The 21,096-nt window shown below is 40.1% G+C and overlaps 1 protein-coding gene and 1 long non-coding RNA gene across 4 annotated transcripts in view; one reads left to right on the top strand and one right to left on the bottom strand.

Annotated features, from left to right (window-relative positions):
- The window catches only part of LOC137476814 (von Willebrand factor D and EGF domain-containing protein-like), a 173,023-nt gene that overhangs the window by 55,686 nt on the left and 96,241 nt on the right, over nucleotides 1–21,096 (bottom strand). Inside the window, exons 14-20 of the mRNA XM_068195162.1 lie at nucleotides 16,954–17,058; nucleotides 13,514–13,628; nucleotides 10,240–10,490; nucleotides 8,792–9,011; nucleotides 4,016–4,153; nucleotides 1,934–2,074; nucleotides 222–377 (exon numbers count right to left, since the gene is read on the bottom strand). Of these exons, the coding sequence (XP_068051263.1) occupies nucleotides 222–377; nucleotides 1,934–2,074; nucleotides 4,016–4,153; nucleotides 8,792–9,011; nucleotides 10,240–10,490; nucleotides 13,514–13,628; nucleotides 16,954–17,058 (1,126 nt within the window). The remainder of the gene's footprint in view (nucleotides 1–221; nucleotides 378–1,933; nucleotides 2,075–4,015; nucleotides 4,154–8,791; nucleotides 9,012–10,239; nucleotides 10,491–13,513; nucleotides 13,629–16,953; nucleotides 17,059–21,096) is intronic.
- Nucleotides 4–20,559, top strand: LOC137476818 (uncharacterized). Of its 3 annotated transcripts, XR_011000632.1 has the most exons (5): nucleotides 4–55; nucleotides 1,970–2,159; nucleotides 5,124–5,189; nucleotides 17,718–17,878; nucleotides 19,282–20,559. It is a non-coding gene; the product is annotated as an uncharacterized lncRNA (long non-coding RNA). The 3 variants fall into 3 exon arrangements; XR_011000631.1 differs by lacking the exon at nucleotides 1,970–2,159; XR_011000633.1 differs by lacking the exons at nucleotides 4–55; nucleotides 1,970–2,159; nucleotides 5,124–5,189 and adding an exon at nucleotides 10,307–10,419 and having other exon boundaries at nucleotides 17,712–17,878.

Raw genomic sequence — 21,096 nt, 5'->3', positions numbered from 1 at the left:
AGTCCTAGTAGCAAATGAGGTGGTTAATCTACTGGATTTCAACTCATGGAGCCAGGTATTCCTGAAATAATTCCTGCCAGCCGCTCCTCAGGTGAGAGTGACACAACACAGCCATCAGCGCTCGATCCCGGAGTACAGTGTGCTGTAATGCCACGCTGGCTCCCACTCTCACAGCCTTTCTATGCCAAACCTTTTTGAATTTATAAAAAAACAGAAAGTACCTGCTCTGGGGACCTTGGCACAACTCCGACCATTTCCAAAAAACCCCGCGGGGCAGCGGCCACAGAGGTACCCAACGTAGGGGGGCTTGCGGTCGAAGCACGGCGCTCCAGGGAAACACGGCCTGCTGGCACAGCTGGGCACGTGTGCCACAGTTCCTGCATGGCCAAAACAAGGCAGGTCAAGCATTTATTTATAATTTATCAGATGAAATACATACCTAAAAATTTAGCCCAGCTAAAGCTTTATAACTGCTTTTATTCTTTTAAAGTCTAATTAATGCAAAAGGTTCCCAAACTTCAGCCAAACAGGAGAATGTCCTGTAGGCACAGGGTAACAGAACAGCTGTTTCTCATTAAAGCAAGATTTATTAGTCCTCTAATTACATGTTTTCAAGTTTATTACTCGAAGTTGTCTGGCATTTATCATGTAAAATACAGAAACTGTAATTTTCAGCATAAGTGAAAGATTAACTGAGTGAGAAAAGGTATTATTGACATCTTTTTGGTCTTTTATAATTGGAAGGTAATTATCAAACCTTACAGCACCTATACTGTACTTTTGAAGCTACACTGTGAAGTACATATATTTCTGATCTGGAAATCATCCTTAATGTGTCAAATCTTGTATTACAGAAAACTGCTTTAATTATCTTAGGACTATATGCAAAATTTAACACTCTGCTAGTATATAATATTTTAGCACTTATGATGTCACTGAATAGCAAGTGTATATGAACTGCCTGTGAAGTATTTAGTAGTGTCAAGACAGAGAACAGATGATGAACACAATCTTAATGATGGTTGTAGATCCTTTTTAATTGCTTCCAGCGAGGTTTCCATCATGATTCTCATGTATTTTCTGCATTATTCTTGCACTTTACCTACAGTATCATGATATAGGATGCCTGCAGGAGGTAGGTTCTGCTTAAGGGTTGGCTGGCCTGGTACAGATATTAAAAAAAAAAAAAGAGGGTAGGAAAAAAAACCCCTCTTATTTTACATATAAAATATGTTATTTTTACATATTAAATATGTATATAATATATACACATGTAATATATATATAATATATACATATATATACACATATATGTTATTTTTACATATAAAATATGTGATTTATCTGCTGTCTCTATACAACAGATATGACCAATCTCAATTTTTGCTGCCTGCTTTCACTGGGAAATCAATTAAAATACAACACTCATTAGAACAGGACCAACACAAGCATCGTGCAGGTGAACACCCATGTCAGAGAGGGCTGCAGCTCTGGGAAAAGCTACTGCCACAGGCAAGTTCATTCCTCGAGCTGATCTCATTATTAAAACTCAGTAGCAATTCAGTGGTTGCCCATTAAATACTGAAATAAAACACCAGCATCACTTGGTCATGGCAAGCTGGCATAAGCTGCCACTTTTATCATCTTGTTTTGCATTGATCACTACAATTTGGGGTGGTTTTGTCCTGCTTCAGAAGTGGTGATGTTGAATTAAGCCTGACCACTCTGACTGTTATTGTTGTAATGCCTCCCTTCCATGTCAAACTGCTTAGCAGCAATCCACATTCTGATGTACTGAGTGGTTTTTCCTAACTCAAATTTTCTTCTGTTATAAATAGCTAGTTTGTGTTTACTGTTAAGGTGTTAAAATGAACGATTTCTGAATCCATAATCTTTCCCAAATGAAAAAGATTTCATATCCTTGTATACCTACCGTGTCTATCACTTATGTTAAAATTCTTAATTACAGAAGAATCCTCTGTCTCTGAGGATTGCAGTGGCTGCTTAACCTCAGTCCTCTTCAATTCACCTTTGCCATTGCTTGAAGCTTCTGTAACATCAGCAGCAAGCACAGCTGTGGAAAATATCACAGAGACAAAAACAAGGTGTTAGAGCTGAGCTGTGATTGATGATAAAAAGCCACAGCAACAGCAAAGCAGGTAACCTGGCACAAGTTTACTCTGGAAGCCAACAAGCAAATAAAGGCAGATCAGGTGTGTCCAGCTGCTGACACGCAGCAAAGCTTCAGCCAAGAATGGGAAAGTTATTATGCCCAAGCTTTCTGAACTTTGCTTGTCTGGGAGTCTTAATGTGCACTGTGATCTTTCTTGGGCTCAGGGCACCTGGAAAGGCTCAGGTCAAGCAGTGTCTGACAGCGCTGCTCCTTGGATGGGGATGCTGCACTTCACCCTGGGAGCTGTGCTCTGGCTGAGTTTTGCCCCTCCTTGAAACCTCTCCTCTCTGAAACTCTGGTGAGTGTGTTTGTTCAGTCAGTTCAGCTGCCAGCTTCGTGTGTATTGAAATACTCGTGAAAACTGCACATGGGTGCAATGAGGAAACTCTGAAAAATGTGATTTTCTGCATAATTTTAAGGTAATGAGTTAGGGGTAAAGTCTATGTGGATAGTGCTGCAAGTCAAACAGTTATTGTCTTGGGTCTCTTGAATATTCTCTGCTCTTAATAGAGCCTGAAATTCTGACTCTTTATATGTATAGTAAACAATACAATGAGCTGTTGCTCACTTTAGGAGCTACAGAACAACTTCAGTCCTCCTTCCCTTTATACTCACTTAAGCAAGGGAGGTATGAGCAGGAATGTTAAGTTTCTGAATCAGAGCTAAATATAATGATTTCTGTCCTATCCTAGGTGAACAAATAAGCCTCAAGTTTATTCCTTCTAATAAATGTTCATTTCAGAAACATATATTTTTTTTTTGTAATTAAAGATGCAAAGTAAGAAATGTTACATTTTTTGGTATATCCTCCCTTTATGGATCAAGTTAAAATATGCATTTATGAAACAGATGTAAAATCACTTTGAAATAACCAATGTGGCCAAAATATACATCACAGAAAACTTTAGATACAGATGTTTGGCAATATGATTGAAGCAATGTTTGGTAAATCTGGCAAAAGCAGTGCTGCTGGTGCCAGGGTTCTGCAGCTACCAGTCAGTCTGTTTACAATGGATATTTTTTCCTTCTTAGTCAATGTGAGGAAATGTTAATGGCTGCACAGGAAATATCTGCATCTTTCACTTCTAGATTTCTTTGGAAATACCAAGAAACAAGTAAAAAGTCTTCCATGTTGATTTATCTCCTTATCTCCTTCTGGTGAAAAAAAAAAAAAAAAAAAAAAAAAAAAGGAAAAATTCTTTTGGAGAAGGCTTTTACCTATGTGACTGAAACAAGCAGAGTGTGTGAGTCACATCAAGTGCACTGGGAAGGTCTCAGAGTACAAAGTCACCATAGGCTCCCCAGTAAAGAGTCTGTTGCTGTAAAAGCAAATATTGAGCAGATCTAAAACTGTTCATGGCCCTTTCCTTCACTAGCTGGGATCTGAGGAATGACTTCACACCAAGCATCCCCTGGGCTGTGTCCTCTAATGAAAACACACCTTGGAAACAGAGGTGAAAGGATGGAAAGGTTTGGTCTCTTCCTCTCCTAGCAGCTGTCACCCAAAGCAAAATCAGCCCTGGAGGTGCTCACCAAATATTCACTCATGGATGTACATTTAGGAGTGAAATAGTGCAGAATGTGCAGAGTGTCCTTGGCAAATTATCTATCTGTAAAATACTTTTTTGTAGGCTGTGGTGCTCGTTCTCTACCAAAATGAAAAATAGCAGAGCAATTTGCAAATATTCACATCAATAGAACATGACAGTAGTCTTTTTTTGTACATTTAAGGGTCTGTACTTGAAATGAGTGGCAAAATACTCAATTAGAGATAATAGTAGTAGAATTGAACCCATTCCCCCCCTCCCCAGTCTCTTAAAATAAATCATGTAAAACACTTACATTTGCAAGTTTTACCATTTCCCTCCATCCCAATGGGGCACATTCCACATGCATAAGATCCAAAGGTATTCGTACAAGACACTCCAGGAAAACAAAGACTCTCTTCACATTCATTCTTGTCTTCCTGACAAGTAAGCCCTGTGGCAAAGCAAAGGGGAAGTTAATAATCAGGAAAGGTTCCCTGTTTATAGTTCAGCTCAAATGCTGAAGCAGACAAAGGCTCACTTCTCAGCTACAAACTCATTACAGGGCATGTCGCTCATGTTCCAGCCAAATTCCCCACTGTCTCACTTAAACCTGCTTTTATCACACTGTTTATTGCTGTCATTATTGGCACCAGAAGTGCTGAATTTGAGACTACTGCTCATGGAAAGCTGTGCATGTTAAATAAAAATGCACATAAATGAAATTTATAATGCCCCTGCATTTCATGTCTTTGCTGCTGTTTTTGTTGTCTGATTAATGTGAGATCTTTGTCATGTGTTGAAGACCCCTATGAATTGGGGTTCTTCATTCTTTCATTTAAACCCCATTTTGGCTTTAGGATAAGAGGAGCTATGTACTGACTTTTATTGTACTTTCTGTTTCTATGTGAACCTCACATGACTGTGAACTAGCTTGATAGAGTCTGGTTGAAGGTAAAACTTACAAAATGATTATATTCTTAAAAACAACCCAAATTTTTCTATTTAAAATCAAAATTTGAAGGAACATTATGAAAATGTCACTGAGCCACAGTACTGGTATTCAGAGGATAGTCTGCACAGGATCTAAATCCAAAACAATATCTCTTGGCTATTGCTGATTTTAGAAAGAAGGTTTTAAAAATCCCTTAAAGCAACTGATTTTCAAATTCACAATTTTGAGTGACTTAATGAATCAAATTAAGGGAGAGTGACCCAAAAGATAAAATTACTATCTGAACAGCAATGAGGCAGAGGAATCAAATATAATGTTGTTTAAAACTCCTCCAGGCCTCAGGTGCTGCTGTCTCTGTGCACTTGGGCAAACTTGCTTGGCTGCTGCTGGTCACAGGATGTACAGCCCTGAGGGCAGCCACAAACCAGCCCTGACCACTTTTATTAAGGCATCCCCTTTGTCCCTGCAGGAATAAACAAGGAGTTTGGGACAGCATCTGGAGAATCCAGGGACATGCCTCCAGACATAGCACCAGGTACAGAAAGGTTTGCTCCACATCAGATATCCAGATTTATTGTGACAAAAGGGCTCAGGATAAAATAATCTTTTTTTTTTTTTTTTTCTTTCAAAAACAAAACAAAAAAAAATTGTCACAGAGGAATGAATTGCAGGATGATAAAAACAGAGCATTATTATTCACCTCCTACAACATAATCTCTCATTGCTTCAGCATTGCAGACAGCTTCCACTAGTCCTTTCATGTTAAAATAGTATCGAAATGTAGAAAACTAGAATTGAAGTCTCTTTATAGTATGAGCTGCCTAAAAAGCCAGTGACATCACCTTCCCATGCCTGCTTCTTCTCGAGATAAAAAAGAAAAAACATGAAAGCCACATCCCTTTTCCTGTGCCATCTTAACATAATTCATTACGGTTTTCATGCTTCTTGCTTCATTTATTGAAACAGGACATCACACAGTGTTGCAGGGCCAGGCTTACCTTTTCCCTTCCCTTGTGAAATTTTGGCTGTTTATATTTCATAATTCAATTAGCACATTCCTGGCACCAGGCTGCTTTTCTCTGATGCTGATTTCTGGTGATGCATTGGGAAATTATTAGACATCACATGGAAAATATTGAATGAGGAGCCCTCTGATTAGATTAGTAATTACTTTCTTTCTCTGAGTATCATACAAAGACTAATCATGCTTCCATAAACAATGAGAGGAGGATCAAAGTTTCCAGTTTCAGTAACAGTCACTTCTTCCTTGGTCCCTCTCATACTTTCCTTCTCACTTTTTAATACTCTGTTTTCACTGCAAAGGGCTGTCTTTCATATCTCAAAGGCAAGGGCATTACAGAAATCAAGGAACACCATAAGTAACAAAATAAAATTCAGCTCCTTGGCTGATTTTTGCGATGTAAAGGTGAAACTATTCAGGCACTGCTTTTCACACAGAGATATTTGATTTTAAACAGGGTCTGACCAATTTGGGCATAATGACAAACCTGATGATTTCTCCTTCTCCAAGGAGAAATGTTTGCAAAGACTGAAACTTGGCTGCATGATGCTGAAGAAGCAGCAGAAATGCACATGAAACTGCACCAAGAAGTGTCAATTATTCTGTTTACACGACCTCCTCTGCACTGTAGCACAGGGGAGTCTCAACTGTCTTGGCACTGCCACAGTACAAATAAAAATAATAGGAATAGAAGTTCATCAATTCCAAGGCTGAACCATCTGTTTGTGTGCCAGTTATATTTCTCCATCCCTGCATGGGAAGTTGTTTGAGAAAATAAAGTCCTTTCATGCCTTGGTAGGAGCTGACCACCTACAGATGCAAAGAAAGATTTTTTGACTGTGTTCACATTAAGTTGAGTCTAAAGGAACAGAAAAATCCCATTTAGGGTCTCTATGGTTATTAGAAACCAGCAACAAATCCTGGGAGTTTCTTCAGTTTCCTGAAACATAAAATGAAATTATGGTTCCATCTTGCTCCCCATCCCACCCCCAACTTTGTACTAATCACTGGTATATGGGGAAAGAAATAATGATTTTGTGATTGGGATAGTTATCAAGGATGAGTTCTCAGGTGGGTGATCTTGCTTCCTGTGGCCAAAAGAATAAACAACAGGGAGCTTTGTTATCTTGTTGACAATGCAGATGAAAAATCAATGAGCTTTGAACATGCAGAGACCCAGTAATAATTCTGGAGTCAGCCTTCTCTCAGATTTCCTACTGGCTTTTCTCCCTGCCTTGTTGCCATTCTTACATTTTACCCTCACACTGATGCACCTGGGTTGCTGCTTCCCTTGCAGGGCTGCTGGGGAAGCTCTCACAAGTTCACTTCTTGTTTCTACTGCCTGTTTGCTGTCATTTGTAAAGATTTGGTGGTGAAGTGGTGCTGTCACTTGAGCTGCACAGCATTGCCTTCTCATTAGATTATTGATGGTTTTCTGGGGAATTGAGGCATAAACACAGCAACAAAAATGAGCTTTTATTGTTGTCACCGAACCTGCCCTGAAGTAAAATCACCTGCTTCCCAGCTGGCTTGCAGCTCCACTTGTTTATAATTTTTCACCTGCTATTAAAACTTTGAGATGTATTCCTTTTTCACTCAATCACATTTTATTTTCTTTTGTTGCTTGTGTTTTGGCATTTTGGGAAGAACCAGGAAAAGCAGCAAAACCCTTGCACTGTTATTTAACTTGCAAGATCTAAAGGTGAAGGCAAACCTGGTTTTTCTCTGGCCATCAAGGTTCTGTGTGCCCTCGTCTCTCCAGTCAGCAGGTCCACTGAAGGTATTAACTCATGGAATTATATTGATTTTTATTCATTTAATCAAACTCCTTACAGGCAATCAAAACTTTCTCTTATTGTATAGTTCCATAAATTACACCATAAAAAGTTCCTGAGCTCATAGGAATGTTTTTTCCAGGGGGTTACAGACATTCTGCATATGTTTGGTTGGCTTAGGGAGTTTTATATTTTGATCAAGCTTCTATGTTAGAACTTTATTCTCCCTGCTTAGGCTTGTGTGTTCTTGCCTCAGTGGAGTCTCTGGTGGTGTAAAGACTTTGGACAGCAGCAGGCTTTGGCCATTAGGTAGCATTACCTGGAGTCAACACAGATTAGGTGTCACAGATCTTTTAGGCCATTTTTATGGACTTCTGAAAGATTTTTCTTTTATATTTCTGCTGGAATTTTATAGAAATGAAATCTGGGCTTGCAGTCCTGCATGACCAAAGCAATAAAGCTGCTGACAGGCAGGAAGGGTACCTTGCCCAGAGAGTAAAATCTGTTCACTGCTTTTGTTTAAAAATGAGTGTTTTTCTGTATATATGCACAATAAGCAATAATAATTATGTGCATTTGATGTTGCTTCTACTTTATTTTTCAAACCCATAACAGTGGCAGCAGCCAACCTCATGGGTTTCAAGAATGTGAACAGAGTAGGGGGTTAAGTGATCATCTTTCTTCCCTTAATTTCTTAAAATCACATTTTGGCCAGCTTTTCTGGTTTTGGCTTGAATAGAATTTTGACACCAGGGCACCAGCCTTGAAGAGTTTCAGGGGTTAGATTTTGTTAAATCATCATGTCTGTCAACTCACTGGGATTATGATTTCCTAATTCTTAAATATATTGGAGCTTCAAGAGGGACTAAAGGACAATTTATTTTTAAATGTTTTCCATATTTTCTTCTTCCTAGACCTAAGAAACCCCATTTATTTAAAGGACAATTTATTTTTCCATGTTTTCCATATCTTCTTCTTCCTAGACCTAAGAAACCTCACTTAATCCTAGTTTTTTTCCTCAGCTTAATTAAGTGAAATCCTGCCAAGTGCTCATCTCATGGATGGACAAATCCATGGGAAATGAACAGGAGGCAACAGAGATCTGGGAAATTCACATCTTCCTTGAGTGATCATTTCAGGACAACAGAGCTCTAGGTCATTTTTCCTCATTATTAGATAGAGAAATATCATCTCTCCATGCTTAAGGCTAAGCCACGGCAGCGGAAGAGCAGGATTATGTTTGCAGTCCATTTGGAGGTGTTGTGGTCATGCTACACTCAAAGAATCCTGTAGCTCAGTTCATCTGTGGTTAAAGCAGAGATGCAAACACAGAGGTGTTACCTCCCAGACCAGGGGGGCATTTACAAAAGTAGCCCCCCGCGCTGTCCACACACGTTCCGCTGCCACAGGGGTTTGATGTGCAGTCCCTGATGTCCTCCTGGCAGAATTCTCCATCAAATCCATTTGGACACAAGCACAGGTATTCACCAAGGCCTGGAGGGTATTTAATATTGGTGACACATGTGCCACCACTGAGGCAGCTGCAGGGCTTCACTCCAACCTGGAAAAGGCAAAAGGGGATTCTGGTAAGGTTCCTCTGAATAACCACAGCTGGGATGTGTATTGTTCCCCTTTAGGAAGGGAGAGATTTCACTACAAACATGTTATCCAGTATTATGGAAACTTATTTCTAACCAATTTCCTTTGACTAGAGAGATGGTCTTATACTCACTGCACTTATTTATTTGACTGAGAGCTCCGCTTCAAACGGATTTCTTTTTTCATAATTTAGGGGCACATTCTGACTCCTTATAAGAAAAAAAAACAATCTTATTTTCTGTAACAGCAGATTTCACATTGAAATCTGAGGGCAGAATTTGTTCCTTATTCTTCAAAGAAGAAAGGAAAAATCTTTTCTCTTTGCCTGCCTGCCCACCTTCCTCTTTCACATTACAAATGTCTCCCAGGCAGGAACATGACTGTGGCATTCCTTATCTGGGTCTCTCTTCAGGGAAGGGAGATCCATGGTTGTATTTTATGTATGTACAAGAACTGCATTTCTACAGATTCAAAGCTCTGCATTATCTCACCCAGATAACACAGGTCTAGCTTGAAATATTTCCATTAAAGCCATATCTAGGCTCCGGTTTCCCCTTTGCTGTGTGGGTTCAGCAGATTGGTATTTTGTGGTTTGAATGAGCAAAAATAGGAATCTCTGGGAATAAAAATCTTTTCTTCACAAAACTGTTCTAATGTTAAGAGTCTGCATCCTGCTTTATTAGCTAATCTGATCAGAGGATTAATGTTAGCCCATACAATAAAGACAAAGCCATGCCAAGCTCTGCCAAGAAACTTCGAGTGTGGAGTAAAGACATAAGAGCAAGACATCCTCTAAAAATATCACTGAGAATGAGTTATAATCTCTCTTTTATAGCTAAAGCCTGGTCTTTTATGTTATATGCTTTTTTTTTGTGCAATCCAGATGCAAAATGTGAATTTTAAAGCAGATTAATGAACCATTAAAAGGCTCTGAAAGAATGTTCTTTCAAACAGCAATCAATAGCACTCTCTCTAGTTCCCTGTATATATAGTTTCTATGTTCTCAGAGATATTTATTCCATTAATTGATCATTATTGCCTTGCTGGATATTATGCACTTATGAGGAAATAGCTGAAGCCTTGTTTTTCAAGACAGTAACAAATTATTAGCTCTGATGACAATTGCACAATTGTGTTAACATGACAAACAGGTTTGTTTTGTTTTTCCTTTAAAATGTTCTTTCCCTTACCTCAATAGAGTATCTGCTCTGAGCATTGCACTCATCTGACACAGTGAATTCAAAGGTCTGCATTTCTTCTGACTCAACTTTCCAGAGGAGCAGGCCAGCAGGAGAGAGCCTGGCATCCCGTGGCCCAGCCTCCAAGATGAATAGCACAGCTGACCCTTCTGGATCCACTGCTATTAGCTGGTAAACAAAATTCTCACCAATAAATGTCAGCAGCTGGCTGGAGGGGGCCTGGAACACAGGAGGCAGGTTGTCTAAACAGCAAAAATGAAACCATGATTACATAAACTCCGCTTTCTCCCACGTAAATGTTCTCAGAGTGGGTCTTTGAAGGAATGCTCTCAAAGAAAACATGCAGAGGATGCCCAGAGGCTGATGGAGGAAGAGATTTGTGTGTTAGAGGCAGCAAATAGCTTTACCAAAAGAACACCTTTTTCCTCCCCGTTTTTTTTTTTGTGCCCTATTTTTGTCCCATCCTGCACTTTGATTAATTTTGATGTGCTATCTATGGGAGCAAATAATACACGATTTCTATAACCCCCCCCAGTCCCAATTCTTTCTAAATCTGTAATTAGCTATATTTCTTATAGTTACATACATATTTAATCTACCTATCATCTGTCCATTTAAGCATAAATAAAATAAATCTAAAAATACTGAATGACAAATGAACTGGGCGGGCAACTCAGAAGGAAAAATAAATTGTAACTCTTCCACTGAGTAGGCTTTCCTGCCTTTACCCATAAGGAGTAATTAAAGGAGCAGTCTGAGTGAGTTCATTCATCAGGAACAAAGGTCTTTTCAGTGCCAGCAGAGATACATCAGTGATGCTGAGACTGCCCACCCCCAATGACAGTGGTGTGTATCATCCACCATTGGCACTGTTATTTCTAGGGTCGCTATTTACATTCAGTATTTCCTTAATGAAGATAACCCCTCTAATTTTACAAGGCTATTTAACAGCAGAAGATAAATGCTACCTGAAGACACTTTCAATGCACATAAGTAAGGTGGGCAAGGTAGAGAAAATGATTACATTTTATAATTAGAAACCAAGGAAAAGTAAGATCAGATGAGTACCCTGAGGTGACAGCAGCTCTTTTCAGGGCCAGGAATTTCATCTCCAGGTCCTAAGCCTCCTTAGTCTCAAGGCATCTTTCCTCTTTAGCCAGTAGTACAAATTGACAGGTATTGGTATTTAAAGGAATCTTCTCACAGTGTAATTTGACCGTAGTTTTGTTTAACTTAAAGCACATTTCTAATACCCAGGATTAATTTCAAGCCATGATCTAACATTATGAACTATATGTGTATTCTCACAAGGACTCCTTGCAATATGCTCATGGGAAATCATCATTAGGGTTTTTTTTTTTTGTGGTGCATATAATTTTTATCCAACTTTGCTTTCCATAGCACAGCTTAGATGATACAATTATTTAAATATGTGTCTCCTTTATTGCTGCTGTGCTATGAGAGCTTTCTAAAATGCTTGTCCAGCAGATTGTCCTGGCATAACTGTTGAAAGCTTCCATCTATTCATTTGCCTTTTATTTCCCAAACACTAAAGCCATGGAGCCCATAAAAGTTGTGCCCAAAGTAATCAATGAAATATTGATGCAGGGTATGCATTTAGGGATAAACACAAAGGTGTTAACTGAATGGATGGTAAGTGGAAGTGGTAGCACAAAATAACATAAAATCAGATGTTCTGAAAGGAGTCTGTGGAGGAGTGTTTCTAATGCTACAGAGATCTGCTTGCCATCCAGTAAATATATATAAACTCTCCCTATTACTGCAGAACTTTTAGAGAAGTTTTCACACTTTTGAAAAAAGGTCTGACAAACCCTTTCTTCTAAATATTTTAAAATTTTGACATCATTTAAAAGTGAATGATGAGTTCACTTTCGGAGTTCCCAAATCGCTTCTTGTTTTATAAATTTCAAAACAAATGCAGTTTTTACTTTTAAAACCATTTCCTGAATTTGAAAATTGAGCTGTCTTGGTATTAGCAATAAGTCTGTCTGTGTAACACCCAGCATCAGCTCATCCCTAGGGATGCTGCTGCTCTGGCCAGCAGAATATAAGATCATGTTGGATGTGGCTCTGAGCAACCTGGTCTAGTGGAAGGTGTCCCTGCCCATGGTAGGGCATGGGACAAGATGATCTTTGAGGTCCATTTCAAACCCTTCAAAACTTTCTATCATTCTATGCCAGAAAGGAGACAAGGTTTGTGAGTCACAGATAACATCCCTCATTGGATTAAGTATTTTTCTGGGGAGAAAAGCAGCTTTCAAGTTTACAGACTCTCTTTCAGATCTGACTCACCCTTAGGCGTTTTAACTACTCATTCAAGTGATATCCAAATGGATTTTTAGTTGGCCAACTTTTGGAATGTAATAAAACTCCAAACAACTGAAGCAGACTGGTTCTGTGACTCACACACCTTTCTGTAATGTGTTTGGGTTTACAAAGCCTAAAATGCAGAGAAACTCCTTCTGGAAGCACCACATGGATTTACATAAAAGCTGTAATATAATCTTTATATTGACCAGATGCAAACATGCTCATGGAAGGGAGGAGATGGGCTGTGAGGATAACGCTGCTGGAAGCACGGATTGTCTGTAAAAGTGGGGTGAGCAATTGTTGTTGTTTACACTGGGCAGGTAGCCATGAAAAAACTATGATTTAGTCTTTATCCTTCAGGAGATGCTTCAAAAGACAGCCTTCTCCATGACCCCTGCCTCGAGGGGCTGCAGAATGAGCCTCTGGGTTCCGTGGTAGTGCAGGTAATGAGTGGCTGATCACTTGGACTCCCTGCCAAGCCAAGCTCTGCTATGAGGCATTTCATAGGATTTGGCTCAGCGAAAGGAAGCAATTCTTCCAGACACCAAAAATACCATGCTAGTGTTTTAAAAACAGTATTTTCCCCAAATTGCCTCCTTAAAGATTGGTACCTGCGAGATGCTGACAGAGATAGTTGGGGTTCACCACCTTGAGCGGACAGACTTGGGCACTGCATGAGGCACTGGCATATCAAATTCTAATTTTCAGGCATTTTTTTCATTCATTAATCTGAGATTTATCAGGTTTCAGACAGAACAAGGTGCATAGTGCATGCAGTTGAGTCTGCATTTCTGATGTACCCAATTATTCCCACTGCAAACAGTCCATGTGCACTGGACAGGACAGATTCAGGTTAGCTAAATGGAGGAACAATATGATTCATAAATTCCCAGATAAGTGCTTCTAAATTCTAGAAAAGAAATCTCTGTCTTACTTTCATTAACAGACCAGGTGAACTTAGAAATGTCAGGTTCACAGAGAAGACATGGGCTTGTAGGGCTTGACTCTCCTTCACCATAGCAAAGTCCATCTATATTGCATGTATTTTCCTGCCAAAAAAAAAAAAAAGGAAGTAAAAGATGGGTTGGAGGTGAAGGCAATGAAAAAAAAAGGAATAAGAAAGATAAGAAATTAGCAATTATTAATTTCTGGATATTAGCAGAAATTCACTTGTCTCTTGAATCAAGGAGAGAGCAGCGATTTAAATGTTGGTGCTTTCTGCTTATAGCGAGGAAACAATGGAAGTTTTCCAGTTCCAGTTTGGGATCCTTGTAGCTTTGAATGTTTTAGCTTAGGCAATGGGGTGGTGCTTTGTCATAAATGGATGATGGATGCAACAGAATGTGACTCTTTTCCCATTTGCACACTCATGACCACACTCATCTGGTGTGTGTGGTCACTACTCCCAGCTGTGACTGTTAATAGGGTGAGTATCAGGTATCCATGAAAGGTCAGCTCCATGGGACTCCCTCTCAGGGTCTGGGTGTCGGGATGACCCCAAGAGTGTAAAAGTCCTTGTTCTCCCAGCCCATGCAGCCAAAGAAGGAGTCTGAGTGCGTAGGATCGGCTTCTCAAGGTTGTTTATTTTTCCTTATCTAGAACATTCTCTCTCTGCCCTGCTGAGCTCTGTCCAGCAGGTCAGCCATGACATTCTGCTCTGCCCTCAGGGCAGTGTTTACATCTTATACCAAAAACTATGTGTGCTATGTTTACAATAATGTGCCAATATCTGTCATTTATGTTGGACAGTGTGTCTGTACCTTAAACCAATAGAAAAATGTCGCCATCACACCAAGACACAGAGGACAAGAAGAAGAAGGTCAGGACATGCCCAGATCCCTCCATTTTGTCCCCCTGAACCCCATTCTAAAAAGCCCCAAAATTCTACTTTTTCACCCTGTGTTAATTCAACTACCACACTACTCAAACCCTTGTGGCTTGTAATTCCTCATACAGAGTTGGCAGCTTTTTCCACGGGCTAAAATGGAAGCCGCAGGTGTTTTTGACTTCATGCCAAGGTCTCTGAGCCCCCTGCCAGGGTCTCGAGACAGCCAGGGCAGCCAGAGGGATGTCCTGGACTCCGACAACTCCCACAGCCTGAGACTAGACAAAAGCTCCGTTTGAAATATTGGATTCCTGCTCTTTATAAACATTTGCAAAAGCAATGCTATTAAAGCAGAATAAAGAAGCGCATTAGAATTTAAGCTCCCGTGAGGGATTTGTAGAGAACAGCGGAGCACCATGGTGCCTTGGTGGGGCAGAACATCCCAAAACACATTTGTGAGGGGATGCTCTGTGGGCACAGCAGCCGTTGGGCTGACCTGCTTCTCTCCCTCCAGGGCCAGGGTGGGTGCCACATGGGTTGAAGGAACTCGGGTTATCTAAGAAGGGAACACAGGGACATAATTAACAGATGGAGTTAAAGATCTACCCCATGGGAAGGTCCTGTGCAGGAGTTAGGCCTTGTAGCCTGTGTTGGGCAGGTGGGACTTTATCTGACCATGCAGATTCCCAGAAAAATCTGGAATACTTCTGGGAACAAGGGGGATGGCCTTGCCACAGTGGGACAGCAGGATGGACAAGCTACCAAACACATTTTTCCCTTTCCTTCCTTTGTGTTTCTGAGACTGATATGTGTCATGTTACTGGCCCTGTGTTTTCTGTCTACTGCTTCACTGGTGTCCCAAACTTTTGCAAACTGCATTAGTCAATAATACCACTTTAGGGTAATGGGTAAGGTAGAGAAACAAAAAGCATTCTCATAATGGCCACAACATGATAGAACATGACAGATCTCCAGCATTAAAACCTGGATATTAATTAGATTTTATTACATTGTTGTTTTCAAGGGCTTGATGGTCTGATGAAAAAAAAAAAAGATTTTTTTTTCTGATGTGATGCAGTGTGGTATAGAATGTGAAATGGGCTGATATAAAATGTCCCCTAATTGAAACACCTTTTCTGAAAGCAATTTAGGTGTTACAGAGTAATGTAGAAGGGCTATAATTAGACTGTGGTCTGATGCAATTGGAAGCCTAGATCAAATATTCCCTTGAAGCATCTTAGAATAGAAGTTACTATAATCCCTGGAGAACACCATATTGAGAGACCATATACATTTCTGAGTTTCAAAAACGTAAGAATAAGGAAAGCCTTTGACAAAAACCCCTTACTTTAGCTTTAAGTGAAATGATTCTAACACAATTATTTTTAATCTGAAATGAAAGTGGTTTTGCCCTCAGTTGGGCTGTGCTGGGTTTCCCTGCCCTTGTCTCTCTGAGGGCAGTGACAGAGGGACTTTGAGACATCCAGTCAGGGTCAAACTACCACACAGGCCTATAAAGTAACTTTTGTTCACTCACTTACTTGGGGAAAAAAGTGAACTTTATAAAATTTTGGTAACTGGTATGTACTTGTAATCAGTGCAGGTTTTAAAACTGTATTTTCTCATTAGCATTAATGAGAATAGTGAGGCAAATGAGTTAAGATGTACCTGATTAATCTTCATTTTGTAAAAAAGCAGACTGGTGGCCTCCTATTAATTCATACATGCCTCAGGGCAGGAAAGCAGGATCAGCACATTCAAATATCCCACCTAATACCCTCCAAAACTTTTTTGAAACCCCACTGCAAACCAGATAATTTGCTTAATGCAGGCCTCTGGAAAAAAGAGAATGGAAGACCTTTTTAAGGGATGCTACACCAATAATTCCACAGGAAAACAGAGGATTATAGTGCTCTATAGGATTATAGTGCAGGCAGTTTCTAATGTGTTGGCAGTTTAAAACGTAGCTCTAGACTTTTGGTTATGGTTTTGAAGCTGTCAGAATGCTCTATGTTTGTACTTAGCAGTGTTTAATGCAAGCAGGAATGGTTTATGCTCTCTCAAGGGTGTTCTCACATGACAAAAAACTGTATAACATGCATCTTTGTGTGCCTCTTGCTAAGGCAGAAAACGGGAATAGAAATGATATACCCTCACCAAAGAGCATGGGAGAGGGAAAATAGCAGAGACACTTCAGAAGTGAAGTTAAGCCTCTCAGGGCAGGCTCCTCACTCTTATTTACTCCCACTAACAGCTGCAAGGGATAAATATTGGCAGCCATGAGCTTTCCTGAGGTGTTTGTGTGAGGAAGGTCCACCGTAAAGCATGCTCTATCAGGTGTTCATTCCCCAGGTAAATATGAAAAAGAAATAAAATATCGCGGACGTGAGGCTGTGAAAGAGAAAAGCAAAGTGTCGGGCTGTGCAGCTGATCTGTGAAATAGGTTTTCCCCTTCCAGAGCAGTTATTACACACAGCACATCAGAGGGAGGGAGAGGGCTAAGGAAGAGATGAACGATCCGTGTTAAACGTTTATGATCTTTAAATTACCTTTAATTTACAAAGTCCGGTCGGGTGGAATTGGCAGACCTGGCAGGCCGCGTCGTACAGGGTCAGCACTCGGGAGTTACTGTACTGCAAGCCATCGTTAGTGATCTAAATGATACAAAAATCATCTTTAGAAGTAATAATGTTCCATATGGAGACTGTCTGCTCATTGTGGAGCACATACCACTGGCCCCTTGAGCTGGATGCGTGCCAGCAAGATAAATTAAACCACTTGTGAGCGGCTCTGCGAGCTAACAAATTGCTTAATGCTCCAAACTGGAAATTCTTCATTAATAACCAAAAAGATCTTTTGGCTCAGCTGGCATTCAGCTTTCTGATTGCTATTAGGTTTTATCCTGAAGGTGTTTTTTTTTTTTTTTTTTCCTCATACTCTTATGGAAGCTGTACTCAAGTACTAAAAGGGGGATTTCAAGGAGTTGTGAAACACAATTAACATTTTTGGCTGGGACTCAGAACCACTTTTTTACTAATAGCAAATAACTAAGTAAAATCCTTTGCCTGAAAAAAAAAAAAAGAATATGTATTATATAGGTTTATTTGAAATTAACCTTATAAAAGATACAAGAGAGGACAATATGAGAGAGAAACAGTCTCATTTCGGTAGGAAGGTACATGAGAGCAGTCACCTGTCCCAGCTCATAATGGATAATTCAGAAAGCCTTAAACATGGCCTTTTTTATATAAGAATGCTTACACAATACCAAAGATTTGAGTAAATTTATATTTTAATTTTTCCACAGTAAAAGTGAAAAGATACCAGAGAAGTGTGGATAAGTGGATCACTTTTGAGAGTGCTTTGTGAGATGTCTTGAGTGGTGTGAACCTTAAAAAGCACCCCAAAACCCTGGGGAAGGCCATGCTGTAGACACTAGTGAGAACCAGCAGGAAAGCAAAGCCCTTTTGTCAGGTATTTTTCAGGTTTTGTCTTCTCACAGTCAAAATAAAGCTGCTGTTTAGCAAATCCAACAGGGTTTGCTTTAGATTCATCAGATACCCCTATGTTTTCTTGCTATTAAAAACCAATCCCTAGCCCTCCTCCACCTCTCCTGAGACCACAAAGCTGAAACATCCTCAGTCCCTTTGCAGGGGATTTTTCCAAGATTGAGGCCATAAAGTTTTTGATCAATCAATAAACTCTTCAAGTTCCCAGAAAGAATATTTAGTTAAATTGAACAAAGATAAACAGAAGTACAGAGAGCAACAAATACTTGGTAAGTTTCATAAAAAGCAGCAATTATCAGGAATTGGTTGAAAGTTCATGGAAGATAATGGAGCAGATTCTCCTACAATGTCTCATGGGATGGTTCTGCACTGTGAGCTGAGTGTTTGTGTCTGCAGAAACCACCACAAGAGCAGGAACAGGCAGCATTCATGGATATTCACAATTTCAACTTGTAGAAGTGAAATAACTTCTTTGGACTAATATAAACTGGTCCAAAAATTCAGCAAAATTAATTGATCTAGTAAAATTCATTGGTTTTAGGAAAATATTGGACTATTGACATATTAGACTATAGTGTGTTGTACTATTAGTAAAGGTGCTTTTAAAAGAAATAAAGGATTTCTCCTGCAGTTTGAGAAAAATTTGAAGCAGACAACCCCCCTGTAGACCTGCTCTTCACTGAAAGACTCTGGCAGCAAGATTTCCATTAAGAATTTATTATTCCTGATGCAATTGAAACAATTTAAATTCATTATTTTACCGCAGTGTCCAATGTTGTCTCAATGCTGGTGCACTAATAATGGGTGAAAAAATGGCTAGACAGGGAAAAATATAAAAAACTGTAAAATTGCACTAATTGTTCTGTCTGAAGTGAGCTTTTTGAGTGAGCTGTAACTTCTGTAATTTGATTATTTTTTTAATCTGTATCGTTTTTCTACATTCTATTATAAACATCTATTTTGGTCTCTTTTTAGAATTAGGCTGGTTTATAGCCATTTTAATTGCTTTTTCATTAGTCATCTTAGTGATGTGGAACAAACACTTTGATGAGAACTGAGCTAAGCAAACCTTTAATTTGTTTGGACCTTAAGAGGCAAAAACCCGCTTAGAGTTGGGCCTTGTTTGCTTGGTATCATCTGGAAAGAAGGAGCTGCTTCTGCATAAATGCAAAGGATGATCAGGAACTCTGTTGCTTCTGCCTCAGGTTTTTCACCCATCATGAAATGATCTTGGCTATTGGCATCACTCTACATAGACTTTGTAAGAAAGTTTCTAAAAAACAAAAACTGAAATGTGTAAAACTGTTCTGAGTTCAAATTCAGTTTTTGCCTCACTGAATTTTTTGTGATTTTTTTTTCCCACCCTAGACAAATACAGCAATAACAACAACTTAATGAAAAGGATGAGAGCTGATTCCCAAATAAGTGCCTGCAAAGCTCTTTCACCTCTTCACCCAGGCATCTGCCTGGACAGCTCAAGTCATCTGCTGCCCAAGCAGGGGTTTGTATTTTGATAACTCAGTTAATTATGCCAAACACTCTGGTGTAGCCACATGTACTTTCTTATCTGCGTTCAGCAGCATGTTATGGGAGCAATGGGCAAAATCTGAAACATGAATACAACAGGACATTAAATGAAAGAGTGCTGAGAAGAGCTCCTGCTCCCCCAGTGCTGGTAGTGAGAAAAGCTGTAGTGAACTTTTTCTGATTCCTTTGAAATTTGATTTGGGAAAGGGGAGAGATTCTGACAATATTGAACAGTGACATTTCCAGAAAGAATTGTGTTGATTTTTGGTTCTGAAAAATCCTTAGCTATGTTTTGAAAAGTAGATACATAGATACATAACCCAGATCATCAATAAGTCTTATGAGCTGCAATAAGTCTTAAGAGGAATTTTCTGGAACATGAATTTTTGAACACCTGTGGAATTAGTTGAAAGTAATTTTTTTATTTTGAAAAGCTCCACGATTTTGTCCTCTGTGCTGCCACGTAAGGCCAGCTGCCTTTGAAACTGAGCACTAGGCTCTGCCTTCCCAATTTGTTCATCTAAAGATCCACAGGAGTTCCAGACTCACGTGCAGACTGAGATGATTTAATTGAGCATTCGCTGCGTAGCCGTCAGCCTGGTTCCTCTGCAGGGTTTGAAGGAGAGGGAAAGGGCAGAAAGCTTGCAGGTGCAGAGGTTTTCTGGAACTGTAGTGCACGGAAAGAGTTTTTGTAGCTGTTTTTGAGGGGAAAGAATGAGAAAAATTGTACAGACCTCCTCAGGGCTGAAAGGAAGCACTTGAACACAGTCAGAATTGTAATAGATCTGTGCTGTGAGGACAATGTCCTGGAACACTGGAGAAACCTTCCTGTGTCCATAGCAGGATTTTAGCTGTCCTCTTGGGGCAGGAACACCCAGGGTGTCTCCCTCTCAGGTCCTTCCACCATGAGGCAGCATTTTATCTCACATCTGGCAGAGTTCAATACCTTTTTGGAGACATTTTGGAGCCCTGAGCAGATCACCTCCCCTCCTGGTTCATCCCTGGTGTGTGACACAAGGAAGGTCCAAGGTCCACCCCAGCAGCAAACAGTCAGCCTCTGCACCCCCGGGGTTTTTACCCTAATGTCCTAAACTCCCAAATCCTTATCTTTTCAAAATAAATGACATTAGAAGGCGTGCCCTGCCAAACATCCTTCTGTTTCCCCCAGGCCACGTGGCAGCATGTGTCCCCAGCTGGGCGCAGGACAGGCAGTGGTGAGGGGAGTGTTTTACGTGTTTCATTTTGCATGCTGCAATTTTCAGAGCACATCTGCAGTCTCCCTACTATGGCAATATATTCTTCTCATCTTCAGAGCCTTTAAAACATCTCAGTCTTTTTAAAAACAACTGATCTACAGAAAATAACCATCCAGGCCTATAGCGAATCCAAGGGCAGCAGGCGTGCAGGGTTGGGAAGGCACTGGTTTCTTGGGGATATTTAGAAAAATAGGTACCATTTTGTGAAAAAAGGGGCTAAAACTGCAGCAGAGAACCCAGAAGAAGCAGATACTGCACAGGCTTCTCCCTGCAGCCATTCAGACCATGACTGTGACGGTGACATCCCAGCTCAATCCTGCCCAGGAGCCAGCCCATGCACGCACCACTCGTGCACCCAGGGAGTCAAAGCTCTCAACTCTTGCTGTCTAATCAGGAGTCT

Source organism: Anomalospiza imberbis, chromosome 7, assembly GCF_031753505.1.
Source record: "Anomalospiza imberbis isolate Cuckoo-Finch-1a 21T00152 chromosome 7, ASM3175350v1, whole genome shotgun sequence".
In the NCBI taxonomy this organism is placed as follows: domain Eukaryota; kingdom Metazoa; phylum Chordata; class Aves; order Passeriformes; family Viduidae; genus Anomalospiza; species Anomalospiza imberbis.
Note: the sequence above shows the minus strand (reverse complement) of the source record. Positions and strands in the feature narration are given on the sequence as shown.